We start from the raw sequence: 18,004 nt of genomic DNA, 5'->3' as shown, positions 1-18,004 counted from the left end.
GACTCATCCGATTTGTTCGGATATTCTAAGTTTTGCACTCCCTGACAGATTAAACGGACAGCTCTCAATCGAAATAATGGCAAGACAAAAATTGCGCCTACACGGAGTGCATTTTTCACTCGCCTCCTTTTTTTTCCAGTGCTCTGTGTCTACAGAGCGTCGCTTGACTCGGGCGCCGCAGTTGTAGTCAAGCGTGTGCCTTGAGTGAATGTTTCACTCTAAACATGAATTGAACGTTGTCCACGGAAGAATAATAAAATGACCATTTCATATTCAACTCAATTTGCACTGCTCGAATTCTACGGAAAGAGATACCGAACGAAACGCCGTGTCGGCTTGGACTTGTCGCCGCCAACTTGACTCCGGTGGTGTTTACTTGCTGCTTGCTGCGCTTCTTGAGAGGCAGGCAGCGAGCGGAACCGACAACTCAATGAATTTCTGAAAAAATATGTGGAGAAGATGCGGTTTTTGCGGCTGAGTGTTACGCCTAGGCTTGTGGAGTGTTTTTCTAGTCAACTCGCGACGCCGGGGCCCGCGTAGTGCGCGTACCCGAAGGTCCAGTGGCCGCGGTGCTCGGGAGCGTAGGCCTGCCGCCTGCCTGGACCCCATGTGTAAAAACAAATTTCGGCTGGTCTCGATCCGACTCGCACTGACAGACTCAGCCCCCGGGACGCGATGTGTGTTTCGGACGGATATCTTGGATTAAATCGACTCCTGTGCGCATCGAACTGCCGTGCCAAGTGACTTTCCTCTTAGAATGCTGTGTTTTTAGTGAAAACTTGTGTGCAAACCTCAAATCGGGCTGCAAGCCGACGTCCGTCTGTAGCCTGCGGTGAAAACATAACCTCGTAGTTCAGCAAAGTGCAGTGTTTCGTATAAAATGCGAAAGTGGCTCAACTTTGGATTACCTCCTGCAAGAAGAAGTACTTCGTCTGTCTGGAAGTGCAATCACAGTGAAATCAGTGCCAGTGGAAGTGCGGTTTTGGTGTGAAGTGCTTGGTGGGACGGCCGTGCCGGGGCCCGGTCTCTGGCCTGTGCTCAAGGCAAAGCCAAAGCCAAAGAGAAGTGCAATGCAGTGGTAGGGATGTGCATCGAGGAGGACACGAAGGAGCACGTCCACGTCCTGCTTGCCTAGGACGTCATATGTACCTGCAGTGTGTCAAGCACCAGCCCGGTGAAAGGGAGGCTTCTTAATGGCAAAAAAGAGTAAGTTTACTTCATTTCATTCTAGCAATGGTTTTGTTACCGTGCACACATTATCCAGTTGAGGACTGAGATTTGATTTGTTTACTGTTTCATTTTGCCAATAGTTTGGTATTTGAAATAAAGTTCCCTTATCCAATTGATCTTGCTTCCTAACGGAACCCCTGTCACAAAATTACTCTGCCGCTCAGCTCTTTGCTTTTGTTGCTGTAGTGATCTGGTTGTTCGTAGTTCAATCATCCAGTTTTGTCACTTACGAAGCACGATAATTTGTTACTCAACGCGGCTAATTTATTGTCATATTGTGATTGTGAACGATTATTTTACTGAGTATGTTCATTTTCTTTCAGGCTGTACCCGCCGTGTAGCTTCTGCTAACACGCTGCCTGCCACACTGGAGGATCCGGTGGGCAACTGGAAGGGTCCGCCCCCTGGCTCGGAGCCACAGAACTTCACGCCCAACTCTGGGCAGAACTTCTCCGGGCCTCCTTCTGGATATCAGGGACCGTCGCCCTTCCAGGGCCCTCCAGGGGGTGCAGGCTCCCCTGCAGGTGCTCCTCCGTACTCTGGACCACCACCTGGCTCTGGCACCCCCCAGTACACAGCATCGCCAGCACCTTCAGGCTCATCTACCCCTGGGCCTGGACCGCCTCAAAATGATCCCCGGTTTCCCCCAACGCCCAACTCTGGTGGACCTCCTTACAATGGACCAGGGCCAGGACCGTTTGGTTCTCCTTCGGGAGGTGGACCTCAGTTTGTTGGGAGGCCTGGCTCCTCAGGACCTCCATTTGTGGGACCTCCTGGTCCGGGGCCTGGCCAACCCCATTTCCCATCTCCTGGACAAGGCCCGTTTGGTGGACCACAGTTCGGCATGCCGCCTGGCTCACCTTATGGACATGGACCGGGTCCTGGGCACCCCATGTCTGGCCCAATGCCTACTCATGGGCTCATGCCTGGACAAATGGGCCCTGGGCCTAACCCTGTTGACAGGATAGACCAAGGGTAAGTACACCTCTACACCATTTTTCTATGTCACTGATACTATTATTTTGATATTTTAATTTCCCATCGCTGGTTGTCATGTCAATCCACATATTTCAAAAATTAAGTGTTAGTCGAGGAAAGGTTCATAGAGAATGTGTCCTTTAAGATAAAATATTCTGCAGTAACACACACATTACGTCTCAAGTAGACAAACAAGTGAAAAGTGAAAGATTGATTCAGACTGTCACTGTAGTCAGTTGATTCATGAGTCATTTGGATGAATTAAGAAAATTCATCACAAATTTTTGTGACAAAACTAACATTTGCTGGAGGCTTGGCCTATGAGTGACAGCCAAGTTGTGGCGCTTCCTTGTGAGGTTGGTGATTTCTGTGGTCCTCGCTGTCCAAGTAGAAATGGCTAGTCCACCTTAATCTGCTTGCTCGTGGACGGCCCCCAGGCGAAGTTGGGCCCCGCCGTAGTTTGTAGGCGTAGAGGCGGGACGGGACGGCAGGGCGGGAACGCCGAAGCCTCGGTGTGTGCGTGTGCGCGCGCTCTGCCCGGCGGTCCGGCGTAAGGCCCGCCCTTCCACCGCACCGCGCCGCCCCGCGGACGGGACGGCCGGGCCGTGGCATGAACAGAAGCGAACGTCCGGCTGAAGGCCAAGGCACGGCACGGCACGGCTGCCCTGGCCGCCCTGCCCCAGCCTCACCTTGCCTCGGACGCAGCCAGGCAGCGAGGAGCGAGGCAGCCTCCCACCTCGACGTAGCCCCGACGTAGCCGACGTAGCCACGCCGGTGATATCTGCACCTGTACGCTCGACCGAGACCGCCGAGCCGAAACCCAGCCAGCTTGACGTGTTCCGGCGTTGCGGCTCAGCTCGGATCCATCCTCTCGTCTCTCTGGCCGCGGCGTGGCGACGGTGCGACAGCAGACGGGGCCCGCCGAGCGTTTGCTTTATTTCCCGAAAGTAGTGCAGAGAATGAATGAAAGTGCTAGGGGGCCCTTGCCCTTGTCTGAGGAGCAGGCGGGCAGCCGACCAGCCAGGTAGTCGGCCCGGCAGACGGGCTTGCATCCAAGTGCAGGCGGTGATACCTGAGCGGGTGGCTAGGTAGACTGCAGCGTGGCCCTGCTCTGCCCTGCTCGCCGTAAAAAAGGAAGGGGGAGGGAGGGGGCGTCGGGCGACGGGAAAAAAACGAGAGGGCCGTTGGCTGTAGCCTCCGCCGGCCACGCCACGCCTCCTCCCCCCGCCCCTCCTCGCCTCGCCTCGCCTTGGTTTGTTTTACCCGGCGGGTTGCAGCGGGTACCTCGGGCCGGGCCTGCCGGTACCGCGGTGCAGCGGCCGGCCGTGGCTGCCGTGGCTGCCGTGGCCGTGGCGTATGGACGAGTCCGAAGGCGAAGGCGCGGCCCGAAGGCGTACCCGAACCCAAACCCCGGTAACGAATCGGGACGGGCTCGGCGACGCGGCGCCGGGGCCCGGGGCCCTCGCACCGGTGTCCTCGCCGTCGTCGCCGTGGTCTGGCTGCCGGCCTGCCGGCCTGGCGGCGCGTCGTGACGGGAGGAAATTAGTGCAAATGGAGGGATAAGAGGCTCGGTTCTCGGGACTCTATCGAGGAGAATGGCCCCGACTGCACGCCGAGCAGCGAGCACGGCGACAGCGCCTGCACTGCCAAGATAAAGCGCCGTGGGCCGCGGGACGCGCGCAGGGCCGGGTGCAGGCGACTGCACCAACTGCACCATGGGGACCATGCACCTGGACGGCTCGGCGGCCGCCTGCTGACGCGCCCGGGGCCCGGCCCGGCCCGGGGCTCGCCGGTGTGGCGGTGTGGTGGTTTGGCACGACGCCGCTGCTCGGCTACGCGGCCCCGCCCGCCAGCTTATCTCAGCCGGGGAGATACGCAATCGGGTGACCAGCGCGCCCTGGCCGCCCTGGCCGCGCCATGGCGTGGCGTGGAGTGCCGCGCCGTGTCCTGGTTCGGCCGGGATGTCTGCACGCTGGCCACGCGCGGCGCCGTGCCTCGACGTGCTACGACGTCCAGCGGCACAGGGCAGGCGAGGGGCGGGGAGGGCGCCGACTGATTTTGATTGATGCCCTGTCGATCGATTTTGAGTGGCGGCGGTGGCGGCGGCCCGAGTGAGTGAAAGGGGCGCGTGCGGGCGGGGAAGGGCGGCGGGCCACCGCCGAGGAACCACCAAGGCACCGCCGCGTGACTTGCCGTGACGGCCTCGTCACGTTGGCGGAGTCGCGCGTCACGCCACGTCACGCCACGCCGCGGTGGCACCCTTGTGTCTGTCTGTGTACCGCTTGTGGGGGTGGCGCGGTGGGGGCGCCGCACCGTGTCGATACGACCAAGGCGCCCCACCCCACCGCACCACCACCCACACCACCCGCTCGCGACGCGCCCTCTCGGCCGGCGTGGCGCGGCGTCCTGCGGCGAGCCCGGCGAACCCGGCGAGGCTGGGAGGGTAGTGGGAACACACCCCCGCCCCACGCCGCGCTGCGCCGCGCAGCCAGCCAGCGAGCGTGGACCCGCTCAGTCAAGGCGAAGATGACATTGTTATCTGGCCCGGGGGTGGGGGAGGGGAGGGCTACTAGTACCTCCTGTACTTCGTGGCGCGGAGGGTGCGCGCGGGGTGGCGAGTGCGCCGCAGCCAGCCAGCCACCCTCCGCGCTCATTGAAAGGCCTCCCCTCCCTTCCCTTCGCCGCGCTCGGCCCCCGCGAGGGCCCTGCCTGCCTGGCTGCCTTTCTTCCTGCCGTCAAGGTGCAGACGCTGCAGTGGTTTGGGGCGCCAGGCGTCGCCGTTTGACTTGCAGCGCGCCGCGGAGCGGAGGGTTGGTCGTTGATGCTCCGCGAGGACCGGCCAGGGCGAACCTCGCGCGGCCTTGCGCCTAGCCGAGATGCGTGGAGCTGCTTCTCTCCCCTAGGCGCTCGGGCTTCGGGCCGCCAGACCGCCAGGCCGGGAGCGACGGTAAAGGCCAAAATTGTATTTTCTCCTCCCCTCGGGTCCCTCAGGGGGGCGGGCGGGTGCTGCCTGCCTCGCAGCCATTCTCGCTGCCGGCGGCGACCTGGTCCGGCCAGGGCTGCCGTTTGCGCGTTTGCGAAGTGTCGTGCGTGGTTGGGGCGCCACGCTGCGCCACGCAGCGCCACGCAGCGCGCAGGCAGGCCGCGGCCCCGCGGTGCGTCCCGCGGTCCGGCCGCATTGCCGGCGTCCGCCCTCCAGCCCCCTCCACTCGTAACCCCAAGGATAAAATGAGCGGCGGGCGCTGGCAGATATTATTCAGTCAGCCCGCCACAATTTTCCAGTAAAATTTTTATGCCTTGGGGTGGGCTTGCGGGGCTTGCTGCCCCCGAGTGACGGACCGGAGCGGCCTCCCTCAGCGAGTCCCTCAGGAGGATGGCGCGGTGCAGTCACACGCAGTGCAGCCCGTCTGCAGGGCTTTGGCTTTGCGAGCTTTGCGGAGTGGCGGCGGTGGAGGCTTTCCCGTCCTCGCGTGCCCCCGCCGCCCCGCCCCGCCCCGCCCCCGCGCCGCCCTCCGCGGCTCGTAATGAGGGGGTGGATGGGATGGCATGGGGCGCTCGCTACGCCGCGCCACACCGCGCCTTTTCGCCCCGCTGCACTGCAAGGAGAGAGAATCTGGCTGCTTTTCATTTCGCTCTTTGCATTTTTCTTGTCGTGTATTTTCTGTTTACTTTTTCTTTGGCGTTTATTTGTTGTGATACGGGCTGCGAGCATTTTTCCCCCGATGCGCCTCGGCCGTGATGGTCCTTACCGTGGTATGACATGTAGTGAGACCGCTGGTGGTGTTTGAATGGACCGGGCCCAAGTCAACCCAACCGGACGGGCTGGCAACCCATTGGTACCCATCGGTACCTGCTGTGCGGTGGCTGGGGCCAGTGCTCGGCCCGCCCGACTATCAGTCTGTCCAAACGTCCGTCCGTCCGTCCGTCCGTCCGTCCGTCTCCGTCTGCCCGCCCGTCCGCACGCCTCTCGCAGCTTGACGCTCTCTCTGTACCGAGGTTGTCTGTGCTTGCCTGCGTGCGAAGCCCTCCCCGCCACGCCCCGCCACGCCCCGCCACGCCCCTCGGGGGTAGGAGGAGGAAGGGGGCGTCCGTAAAAGACACGCTTGACCCGGTCGGGTCAATGCCCCGCCACGCCACGCCGCGCCGCGCCACGCCCCCACCACGACGCGCGCTGAAGGGTGATTCCACGCCAACTGAGTCAGTCACAAAACGGCATGGTCTCGGATCGGGACGAAACTTACGCAAATCGTAGGTCTAGTAGTGGGATGACTAAATCCAAAAGCGTTTGGTCGAAAAATATCTAGAAGCCGAGATATTGAGAGGTTAAATATGGTGCCGGGACAGCGACACGGAGACAGTTTTTCGCTCACAGTTTCGGTAATATCCATCGGATCGAGAAACCAAGCATACCGTTGGAAAGAGGAGAAAATTTCACAAAAAGTACTTCCTTTACTTTCTTTTAAAAAGTAAAAATAGTGTTTGATACGAAATAACCTTACCTTTGATTTATCGTAGAAAGTTAGTTGCACCACCAAATTTGCTGGGAAACGTCTTAAAAAATTCCCCGTGAAACAAAGATAAGAAAAAGATCAACCACAAAAAGTACTATTTCTCGTTCCCGAGATATCTGCATTTAACTATCTTGAAGTAGCGTTGCGAGTTCAAGCTCGCGCGGCGGACGAGGTATGAGAAATCCTGCGGCGCGCGCATCAGTAGGCACGTCGCTAAATGACCCGAATTAGAGCAAAACGTACATTTTGAGCCACAATACTGACAAAGTGGCGTATGAAACGTGCAAGGAAGAGTGTGTGAGGCGGACATAGCTGTGGATGCGGTCAAAATCACAAATGCAACGGTTGTAAACAACTCAGTGTGCCGCAGGATTTCTCATACCTCGTCCGCCGCGCGAGCTTGAACTCGCAACGCTACTTCAAGATAGTTAAATGCAGATATCTCGGGAACGAGAAATAGTACTTTTTGTGGTTGATCTTTTTCTTATCTTTGTTTCACGGGGAATTTTTTAAGACGTTTCCCAGCAAATTTGGTGGTGCAACTAACTTTCTACGATAAATCAAAGGTAAGGTTATTTCGTATCAAACACTATTTTTACTTTTTAAAAGAAAGTAAAGGAAGTACTTTTTGTGAAATTTTCTCCTCTTTCCAACGGTATGCTTGGTTTCTCGATCCGATGGATATTACCGAAACTGTGAGCGAAAAACTGTCTCCGTGTCGCTGTCCCGGCACCATATTTAACCTCTCAATATCTCGGCTTCTAGATATTTTTCGACCAAACGCTTTTGGATTTAGTCATCCCACTACTAGACCTACGATTTGCGTAAGTTTCGTCCCGATCCGAGACCATGCCGTTTTGTGACTGACTCAGTTGGCGTGGAATCACCCTGAAGTCAAGTACAAGGACCGGGTTCCTGGTTCGAATCCCTTACAACGGGACTCTTCTTTTTTTTTCGCCGGGTGGACAGCGGCGCCGTGAGGCCGGAATGTTCCGATTGTTCTAGTTCTCGCTACTGGTGCGGGCCAAGCAAAATGCGGAAGAGGGATAAATCAAAGTTTAAAATTGCTCTGTAATTTGGGGAGTGAAGGTGTGCGCGCATCCGGTCCAGATCAGCTTTTTTTTTCTTCCTTGTAACCACTTCTATTTTTTAATCCTTTTTTTTTCTCCTCCTTCTGAAGCGTATTAACCCTGATTATATGGACTGTGGAAGTTCTCAGATTTTGGCCGGTCTAAGCCACGCCTATAAATCCGGTTGTTAAAAACCATCCAAAAAAATCCCGAAAAAATATGAGTATTTTGGAAAGTGTCTCGGTGCCGTACCTGGGCCGTGGCCACGCTGCCACGCTCCACTCCGTGCTCTGGGACAGCCCCTCCCTCTCCTTGCGCGGCGTGGCGTGGCCGGGCGTGGCGCGGCGCGGCGGCGGGGAGGAGGAGGAGGGGGGATGTACTGTATTCCGGTTGCCATGGAGATGCTACACGGGAGGTACACTCGGTCGCAGAAGTAGGGGAGTAGCGCGGCGCGGTGCCGCGGTGTGCCGCGGTGTGCCGCGGTGTGGGGGCCCACCGGCCCACGGCCCACCGCGTGCGCCGCGGACGACCGTACGTACGACCGCCTCGCCTTCCGACCGCCTCCCGCGCCGCCCCGGCCGCCCGGCGCGATTTCTGGGTCTGGAAGTGTGGAACGCGGCCGCCCCGCCCCGCCCCGCCCCGCCCGCCGTCACGCATTTCAGCAAACTTGGGCACGTAGGGGGAAAGTTACGCCCTCCCTCCTTGCTCTTGATAACTTGGTCAGTATTGCGGCTGCCGGGGCGTGGCGTGCTTGGCGCTTTTGGCTGTACCCCTTTCCTTTCCCGCGTCCTTCCTTCCCCCCTCCCTCCCCGCCCGCCGCCCCTCCCCTCCCCGGCACTAACAGGTGTCATTAGCGAAGGAGTCGGCCACGCCACGCCCCGCCGGTGGTGCCGGCCGGTGGGGTCGACGTGGTCGGCGGGGATGCGGCCGGCGCGGCCGGGGGATGGCGAGTGGCAGCGAGTGGAGGCACTGGCGGGGCGCGATGGCCGCGAGCCCCCCGCGCTGGCAGCGTCGTCACCGCACTCACTCACTGCCCCGTCACTGTGGCCGGCCGCACGGCGCACACGGCCCGATAAGCCAAGGCCGTCGCATGGCCGGTCGGCGAATGCATCGGAACACATCACGAAGTGACATTCGGGCGGAGGGGCTCCTTGCCGTTCGACCCGGTGCCACTGGGTTTCGACCAGTGGTGGCGCCGAGCGCGCCGACCCCGCGCCGGGTCACTCGGCAGGCCCGAGGCAGGCCGTCTGGGCCGAGTCCTGTGGTGTGCTGTGACACGCTTTGACGGGTTGTGACACAACAAGGCAAACGGAGGCAGCTGTGCACGTGTTGCTTCCCAGATCGTCTTGACAAGGACTAATCGGAGCGGCCGCGGCGTGCGGCGTGGCCATGGCGTGGCGCGGTGCTAAATGAGCGGGCTCGGGGGCGGGGAAGGGAGGGGGGCTGGTGCACTGGCTGGAGGTGAGGGGGTTGCGCGAAACGTCTTCATGTCTGTCGTTTTAAGTGCCCGGCCAGCCCGGCGCGGGGGGAGAGGGGGTCGGAGCCTCGTAAAAATGTCAGGATAATAATTGAATTAACGACTCAATCTGCTCTCTTCCTTGGCCTAAAAAGCGTCGGACAGCTAAGGAAAAGGTGGGGGGGGGGGGGGGGGGGGTGGAACGGCTGCGGTTGCGTGTGGCTCTGACTAAACGTCCCGTTTGTGCACTCTGAATTTTACGATTTGCAACGCTTTGCGCTTTGCCTTGGATGGCTCGAAAGCTCGAATGTGTGCTAAGTGCTCACCGCCTTTTAGTAGTCGGGGCTGCCATAACACGCTGGACTGGCTCTGGAAATAAAAATATGGGTAGCGGAATTTTTTCCAATGCATGTGTGGACCGGAGAAATGGAAAAGAAGTGCATGTCCGCCGCGCGTCAGAAATTCCGACTGAGACGTGCGGGGCGGGGCGGCAGGGCGGGGCGGGGCGGCGGGGCGGTGCTTTGGTTCCGACTGTACGCGACGGGCACTAGTGGGTGGGGGGAGTCGACGCCGGCCGGCTTTTCACGCGGGGAGTGGAGCGGAGTGGGGCAGCGGCAGCAGCGGCAGCGTTCGCGCCATTCGGACACCACCCTCCGCCACGCCGCGCTGCCGCGCTCGGCTCCGCGCTCCACGCCGCGACCGCCACGACGCCCCGGGGAGGGGGAGGACCGGGAGGACCGCCCCGCTCTCCGCGCTGCTCCGCTCCGGCACAATACTCTCCCAGCAGCCCTCCCCTCCCCTCCCCTCCTCCGCCGGACGGCCCGGACGGGCGTAACGCCTGGAGAGTTCGATGTGTTTGACTTGGGCGTCGAAAGGCTCGCGGTGCGGTGCCCATTTCTCGCTCGCTTGCTGCCGCCTCACCGCCGACGCCGTGGTCCAGAGGCCGCGGCGTCTGCCACTGAGGCGGCCATGACGACGCGGACAACCTGCGGCCTGAAAAGTGGCCGAAAACGCAACAGGGTCCTGTAGTATGCAGATGCACCTCGCGAATGTCAAAGTCGCGACCGCGGTCGCGTTTTCCCTGACATGGCAACGCCGCCGAGGCGCAAGCGCGCAAGCCGGGCAAGACATTGACAGCCGCGACCACGGCCCCCACCTGCGCCGTGCCGGCCATGCCTGCGCCGCGTCGCGGGGCCCGCGATGCCCGCCTTGCGCCTTGCCCCGCAAGAGGGGGCCCGCCAGGCCGCAGGGGCCCCGAGGGCGCTGGAGCGTGGCTGCGGCGGGCTGCGCGCGGCGGGCGGCGGGGCCCAGAGGCCGGCCGGCCCGTCAACGCCTGTCCGCGCCTGTCAACGCCGCCGTGGGTGCGGACTGTCGACCGGCCGGGCAGGGCTTTGCATTACCCGTTTACACGCCGTGGCGTTTCTCGCGCCGCGGCCGATGTGTTTTGACAGCCGAAGGGTGGTCTGGTCTGGTCGCACGGCTCGCCGGCAGCGGCACAGCGGTGGCAGAGCGGCACAGCTCCCTCGGCTGGCTGGCGCTTGCGCTGCTTGCGCACTCCCCGTCAGCGCAGCACTCCTCTCGGAGCTGGCGGCGGTGGCAGTCGGCAGGCAGGGCTGCTGGTGGCGGCGCGGCCCTGCGCGGCCTGATCGATATTGTTGGCCGAGAAAATCTGGTGGCGATCTGGTGGCGGCGTGGATTTGCATGCCGGACACGGCGGCCACGTCGCGGGCCTGGGCGTCCCCGTCACGTCCCCGTCGTCGGATGCACTTCCTTGACTTCCTCCCGCCGCAGCCGCACTGTACGCCAGGGCTGCATCCTGCATTGCCTGCCACTCTATGAGAGTCCCACAACGTCAACTCGCGTCAACTTTGGACTCTGGCGTCAATGCCCCTATCCCCGCCCCGCCCCTCCATGCCCCGCCACTCCCCGAGGCAGCCCGCCCGCCCACTTCACCGCGCACACGCTGAAGGTGGCTGTGCTCTCCAACTTGTTACCCTTTTTGTACCATCGAGAGGATGCATGCGCTGCATTAGTGGCCTAGGCAGTAAGTAGCTCCAGCGGAGTGCCTGGGCTGCACGCCCTCGTCCGGCGACGTGTCTGTGGTGGCCTGTGGCAGCCTGGGCAGCACTACGGCCCCGCGGCCCGCGCGCGCAGCGTGCCGTTCACAACTTTGAATCAAGCACACGTCACGTGGACGTTATATCCTGGATAGCGCACGGCTCGAACGGGCCCAAAATCACTCTCTTGGGTTTCTTCATTTTTTCGAGGGCAGCTTCGGTATGCCGCGCGGGCTCGGCAGGGGCAGAACCAACAGTGCCGTGGCGGGGCGGTGTGGAGCACTTGAAATGGGGGGGGGGGGGGGCGTAACCGTCCTCTCCTGGCGGCGTGGCGCGTCGTAGCACAGCCAAGTGCGGACGGCGAGCGAGAAAAAGGAAAAAGGAGGAAGGGAAGCCCGGAAGAAAAACAAGGAGAGGGGAGAGGGAATAGGTCCGCGGAGGTACACTTCACTCTTCTCCCTTCCCCCGTTCGTACTCCATTCTACCCGCCTCCTATTCCTCTTGCCTTTCCTCTGATTCCTACTCCTCTCCCCCTCCCCTCAACTTCCTACCTACTACTCCCTATCCTACTCCACTCTACCTACTCCCTTTCCGGCTGTAGCACCCCCCCCCCTCCTTTTGCATGCCCGCTTTGGTGCGTGATGCTCACGCACGCGTTGTGTGTCCTGAGTGTGTGGCGTCGGCGGGGCCTCCGTCGCCCCCAGACCCCACCCGGGCCACAGGCCCCACGGGCCGGCCAGCCGGCCGGCATGGAGCCCCCCGAGGGGCCCCCTTGCATTGATCGACGCCGTGCGCAGAGCCGCGCAGGGCAGCGTCAGGGCCCGAGCCCGCGCCAGGCCGCCGGGCCAGGAGCACGATTGCGTATCTCTTTCCCGACTCTACCGACTCGGCAGGATTGAACCTACGTACGGCTAAAGAGGTGCCTTTAGCTTAGCCGAACAGAGTCGGTACGAGTCGGTAAGAGATGCACTATGGGGCTGCTCCAGGCCTCGGGTCAGCCCGGTGTGATGTGACTTTGTGGAGCCACCCGATGTACATCAGATGGGGCCCCGCGAGGGGGGTGGGGGGCGAACCGGAGGGGCTCTGCGGGCCGAAGGGTGGCAGGGGCGGGTAATGCCTAGACGAGTGCCTTGAGCCAGACAACACACGAGTTAGGGTCAGCCTGCTACTACTTAGTTTACTCATATCCCAAATTTGGTTAAATAAAAAAATAAATGAGAACACTGAACAATAGAAAGAAATGAAGCTTTAGTTTGCCGTGTTTATTTACCGAATGGCATGACAGTTCCAAGCAATGTTTTGCATGACATTTGTTCATCATATTAAATTTTATTTCTCTTCTTTCAGGTCTTTACCTGTTCCTAGGCGCCACACCTCATGTTTTGGCCAGCCAGACTACCGTATATTTGAGCTTAACAAACGGTTACAACAAAGGACAGAGGTGAGTCATTTTTGTCACCCTACATTATAGTAGTACTGCAGGTGGTTCTAATTTGCACTGTGTGTCTCTAATTTCACACACTTTTCACTATATTGTTACAGGAAAGTGACAACCTGTGGTGGGATGCCTTTGCTACAGAATTTTTTGAAGATGATGCAACCTTAACACTAACTTTTTGTTTAGAAGATGGACCGAAACGATACAGTAAGAACTTATAATATGGCATGTAAACTCTTGATTCATACAACCTTCTTATCGTAATCTTCTAACTTTGTTTTTGTTACACAGCGATAGGAAGAACATTAATTCCTAGGTACTTTCGAACAATCTTTGAGGGAGGTGTAACAGAATTGTATTATAATCTGAAAAATCCTAAAGAATCGTTCCACAATACAAGTATTACTTTGGACTGTGAACAATGCACTATGGTAACACTTCATGGAAAACCAATGTTCACTAGGGTAAGTAGTTAAATAATATACTGATAAATATTTTACCCTTTTGTTAAGATTACATTGCAGCAGGCACTTAAATTTTTTATCTCATTCTATCAGGTTTGCACAGAAGGAAGGCTGATCTTGGAATTTACCTTTGATGACCTTATGCGTATAAAGTCATGGCATTTAGCTGTCAGAAGTCATCGTGAATTAGTTCCTCGGACTGTTGTCGGTATGCATTCAAGTCAGGACCCAAACATGCTTGAATCAATTTCCAAAAACATCACAAGACAAGGAATCACAAATTCCACCTTAAATTATCTGAGGGTGAGTTTATTATAATGACTTTGTGGTTACTTTTGTTGTGTATGGGCTGAATAACTTTATTCTCTGACTATTTTCTTTTTGTTAACTCTTAGCTATGTGTTATTCTCGAGCCAATGCAAGAACTTATGTCGAGACACAAAGCATACGCTCTTACACCCAGAGATTGTTTGAAGACTACACTTTTCCAGAAATGGCAGAGGATGGTTGCCCCGCCGGGTAAGAGAGGTAGACCAAATGCATTGCCCACTCACTTGCTCTCATCCTGTCTCATGCATCATTGGTATTTGGTGCTGCTGTGGTACTGCATGTAAAATTAAACACTCAATTATTTTAAAACAATTGTTCAAAAACAATTTCCTTGAACTGGTAAAATCATTGTCACAGTTTAGTAATTTAATAATAATAATCTGATGAGCATGTGAGGAAGAGGTGTTGCATTTGTGAATGCTTTCTGGTACTTTTACTAACCGAGCTGCTTTTGTTAAAATAACTTGATAATGAATTTCATACTTGCAAAGATTTCCTTTTCTGTCCTGATTTTATTTTGATTGGAACATGTCATTAATAAAATTGACTTTGTTTTCTTTTTTAGAATCACAAAGGCCAGCTAACAAGAGACGGAAAAGGAAAGGTTCAACATCAGGAGGAGTAGCCAACAATGCACCTCCTGCACCAAATAAAAAGCGATCTCCTGGTCCCAACTTCTCCTTAGCTTCTCAGGTTAGTACTTTAACACCAAGTGGTGTTTAGAAAAACAATACTGTAAAATCCATTTCTAATTCCTTTTCCCCTTGTCTTTCAGGATGTTATGGTAGTTGGCGAACCGTCATTAATGGGTGGAGAGTTTGGTGATGAAGACGAAAGATTAATAACACGACTGGAAAACACTCAGTATGATGCAGCCAATTCCATGGATCATGATAACCATGGATTTTCAGACTCCTCAATGGCTGGGGGTCCCAATTCATGGGGCGGTGGAGGGCCTGTGGGAGTTGGAGGCCCTGGTGGGGATAGAGGTCCCCCACCACAGGGAAATACACCCTCCAGTCAGGACTCGGACAAAAAATCTCCTGCTGTTAGCCAGTGATATAAAGCAACTTCCCTCTAGTGAATCTCGATTTTATATATACATATATATATATGTAAATTATATATACATATATGTATGCATATATTTTTTTTCTCAGAAGTTAATTATGTTCAGTACAAACTCATGTCGCTATCTATGTTCAGGGGACCTCAGACAAACTTACTCATGTTAAAATCGCACCTCATTGCGTCATGCAAGAATATAAGCAAGGATGTTGGTGTGTTTGTGCACCCAACAATATCTCTTGTTAAGCTGTGATTTTTAAAATTGAAGGATTTTTCATGGAATTTTCAGAATTATGTTGGAGGTTTCCCTCCCCCTTTTTTTATTCCCCTCTTGAATCATTTCCTGCATCATGGGAAAGAATTTGAAAGGTGAATAAATTGTTTATTAGCCACCAAGCAACCTGCCATTCACTAGTTTGCTGAAAGTTGTGTTACTTATTTTACATTCCAACACCTTCTGCACCAATGTCTATCACTAGTGGGTATGCAACTTGCTTAAAGAAATTGTTTCTTTCTTGATTTATTACTTGAATGCAATTGAAATGTTTCTTTCTGCTACTCGTACTTCATGGTACTATGACGCTGCTAGCATTCCATGATTACAGATAGTTTACTTACACCCTTGAGCAATAGTGTCAAAAGTAGAAAACACGAGTAGCTCTGTCCACTGGTGGACTTATTTGCAAAGAATTCTTTTCAACGATGTGTTCATGGTACTCAAATTAATTTGTCAGATTATTGCCTGCACTTGTTACCTGGTCTGCGTTTGCTTACCTTCAGATGCGTTCATTCATTCCAATATAATTCTGTACATGAACTAATTCTTGAAATCCTTCTTTAAATGTATCCTGTAAGATGTAAGTCAGTATTGGCATTGTTTTCTTGTTGAGTGGTAGAACGTACAGGAACTGGGAGGACTGATGCAGGCTGCAAAACTTAATGAAGTCTGTAGACTTTCCCTGCTCAATATATTTATTTTTTTCTCCCATTTCTTCCTCAGCTGTTCCTACCTTGTAAAAGCTGAGTAAGAGGTATTATCAAAGCCCATATCATTATACCCATTTGCAAGTCTACTTAAATTGAAGCAATGTGAATCTTTCCCCCCCTTGTACCTCTGAGGCTAGGAAGAAAGATTCCTCCTGTTTCATGGTACTAAAATTCTGGAAGCTAGTGTAAATGTGGTAATAGTGCTGAACAGCAAATCAAAATTGAATCTGTGGGAAAATTTTGATGATTGTGTAATGGTTTTAACTTATTTACATAGATGTTTCAGTTTTTAAAATAATTAGACAATGTGCACAGTTAAAAGTGCTGTGGAACTGAACAGCAGTTATTCCAAATTTTTGTTTCCAAATTTTCTTCAGTAACATGGGTACAATTTCTCATAGTTAATGCAGTTTAGATACTGGTATTAGTGATTGTCCATATGTTAAAAGTATATTGTTCCATACTATGAATTGTTTGAGGGAAGCTTACGATTAGTAAATATTTGATGTACATGTATAATATTCTCAATATTTTAATTGGAGTCTCATTTGTATTATGTGCATTTTATTGTGTATTATATACACAAGTTACCACTCTAAAATAGTGGCCAATGTGTTAGTGTTGCTTTACTTAGATCTTCTCTTCTTATGAGTTGTAAATTATTTTATTATTGTAATTATTAATATAATTATTATATTACCTTAAGAAAAATGTACTGCCGAAGAAAGCACACATGCACGGCGCCATAAGGAAGTAGGGTGCGTGTTATTTTCACACCTACACACACCTGAAATATGGACTGAGGGTCCTTTTATTTTATTTTACCTTATTTATTGAATTGTGATTTCATCAATAATCTTTACTAATCGTAACATTCCCAAGTATGTTTAAATTACTTTGTTTTCTCCGCATCTTAAGCACATTGTGCCCTTGTGGGTGACGGTAGTACAGCTTGCTTCCGTTATTAATGGGCTGTCAGTGGAGCAGTTTGATGACAAATTATTTCTTGCAATTTATTATCAAGTATAGTAATCAAAAAGTTTCTGAAAAATGTTGCCCTCAATTGTTAAGTATTTGGGTTCATTTCAATCTTGAGTGTTCTTCTGTTAATGTTTCATTCCACTGCTCCTTGACCCTTCCTCCGTTTGAGAAATGAGGTTATTTCAGATGTAGTACATTTCTAAGTTTGTACTTATTCCCTTGTTGGAAGCAAATGTTTGCCTAATATGTGGAATTACTATACCCTGGTGGTATTGTTTTAGTAAGGTGACGACATTAGTCTCATAAGACATGGTCTGTTTGTCTGCCTGTATGCAAGTTCGTGTAGCAGTATCATGTCAACATGATATCAAGCAGTTTGCAAGCTGCTAAGGGCTCTTTCACAAGAGTGCAATATTTACTGGTTTGAGAGAATAAAAAAAAAAAACTAGAATGTCAACTGTTGAGGACATTCAGAGTTTACCACTTTAAAAGGGCGTACATTGGTATACATTTCTATTTCCTGGCTCAGTTTTGCCCCCTCTGGAAAGTATATCTTTAAGACTGTCAATTGCTGGTGTTTACTGACTAAATGACAAAGCTTGCGTACAGTCATTGCCCTGATTGAAGTTTTTCCTAATGGGGGAAAACTTGCTCATTTGCTCTCTTGAGCAACCAAACTTTTTCTCTGGGACATCTTGCATCTCAGTTTTGTTGCTGACAGTGAAAAGCTTTCTATTGCTACTTCATATAATGCCTATGTTAAATTGATTTTTTTTCAATTGTCCTGATAGTTTGATGTATGAAAGGAACTTCTAACAAATGTTCTTTGTTGATTTGTAATTTTCTTCAAGAGTGTTTTCACCTTGAAGCTTGTAAATGTAAATTTTTATAAAATCAATTTTCATTTTTTTGGACCTGTGGCCGAAACATGTGTATATATTGGAAGTTTTGAGACAGTTTATGTGTACAAATATTTAATTTAAAAATATAGTTGGCCACTTCAACACATTTTGTAAATGGACTTTCCGGATCATCACAAGTGTACTTTGCACTCATGTGAAAGTGGACAGGAATGTGTTACCCTTGCAGTGAGTTATTCATCACCCAGAAAATGAGAAAAAAATAAATGTTTATTTATCCTTGAACGGAACTTGGACTCCTCTCTTTCATTTATAATGACATTTCCATTCCCTGACCAAGCCACGGCGTAACGTCTCTCCCGACCCGCCACCGCTACAACATTCCAAATCCCACTGGGCATGTTACGATAAAATTTAGTGTCAGAATTATTGAGACCCTAGTTCGACAGAAGAGAACTGATGGCGGGGTTTCCACATCATGGGATTCCTATTGCCCTCAAATATTTGGTGACATTCGATGGACAGTGGTAATCTGCGACTGCCGAACGGGTTCCATTTCTCTCTGTTTGAACTG

At 53.6% G+C, this 18,004-nt stretch overlaps 1 protein-coding gene across 2 annotated transcripts; it reads left to right on the top strand.

The window, feature by feature from the left end:
- The first annotated feature begins 122 nt into the window (after nt 1-122).
- LOC117641667 (LIM domain-binding protein 2) lies at nt 123-17,726 on the top strand. 2 transcript variants are annotated; one of them, XM_034379168.1, is made up of 9 exons: nt 123-1,206; nt 1,554-2,205; nt 12,650-12,743; nt 12,845-12,947; nt 13,032-13,204; nt 13,298-13,507; nt 13,600-13,732; nt 14,100-14,227; nt 14,310-17,726. In XM_034379168.1, the coding sequence occupies exons 1-9, from the start codon at nt 1,194-1,196 to the stop codon at nt 14,592-14,594; spliced, it is 1,791 nt and encodes a 596-aa protein (XP_034235059.1). In that variant the 5' UTR covers nt 123-1,193; the 3' UTR covers nt 14,595-17,726. The 2 variants fall into 2 exon arrangements, with proteins under 2 accessions (XP_034235059.1, XP_034235060.1); XM_034379169.1 differs by having other exon boundaries at nt 1,194-1,206; nt 13,600-13,723; nt 14,310-14,594.
- Nucleotides 17,727-18,004: the final 278 nt, after the last annotated feature.

Source organism: Thrips palmi, unplaced genomic scaffold (genome assembly GCF_012932325.1).
Source record: "Thrips palmi isolate BJ-2018 unplaced genomic scaffold, TpBJ-2018v1 HiC_scaffold_15, whole genome shotgun sequence".
Taxonomy (NCBI): domain Eukaryota; kingdom Metazoa; phylum Arthropoda; class Insecta; order Thysanoptera; family Thripidae; genus Thrips; species Thrips palmi.
Note: the sequence above shows the minus strand (reverse complement) of the source record. Positions and strands in the feature narration are given on the sequence as shown.

Excerpts from the sequence above, each read along its gene's own strand:
- LOC117641667 (XM_034379168.1), top strand. Across the intron at positions 12,744-12,844 it reads GGTTACAACAAAGGACAGAG|GAAAGTGACAACCTGTGGTG; the intron begins GTGAGTCATTTT and ends ATATTGTTACAG. Across the intron at positions 12,948-13,031 it reads AGATGGACCGAAACGATACA|CGATAGGAAGAACATTAATT; the intron begins GTAAGAACTTAT and ends TTTGTTACACAG.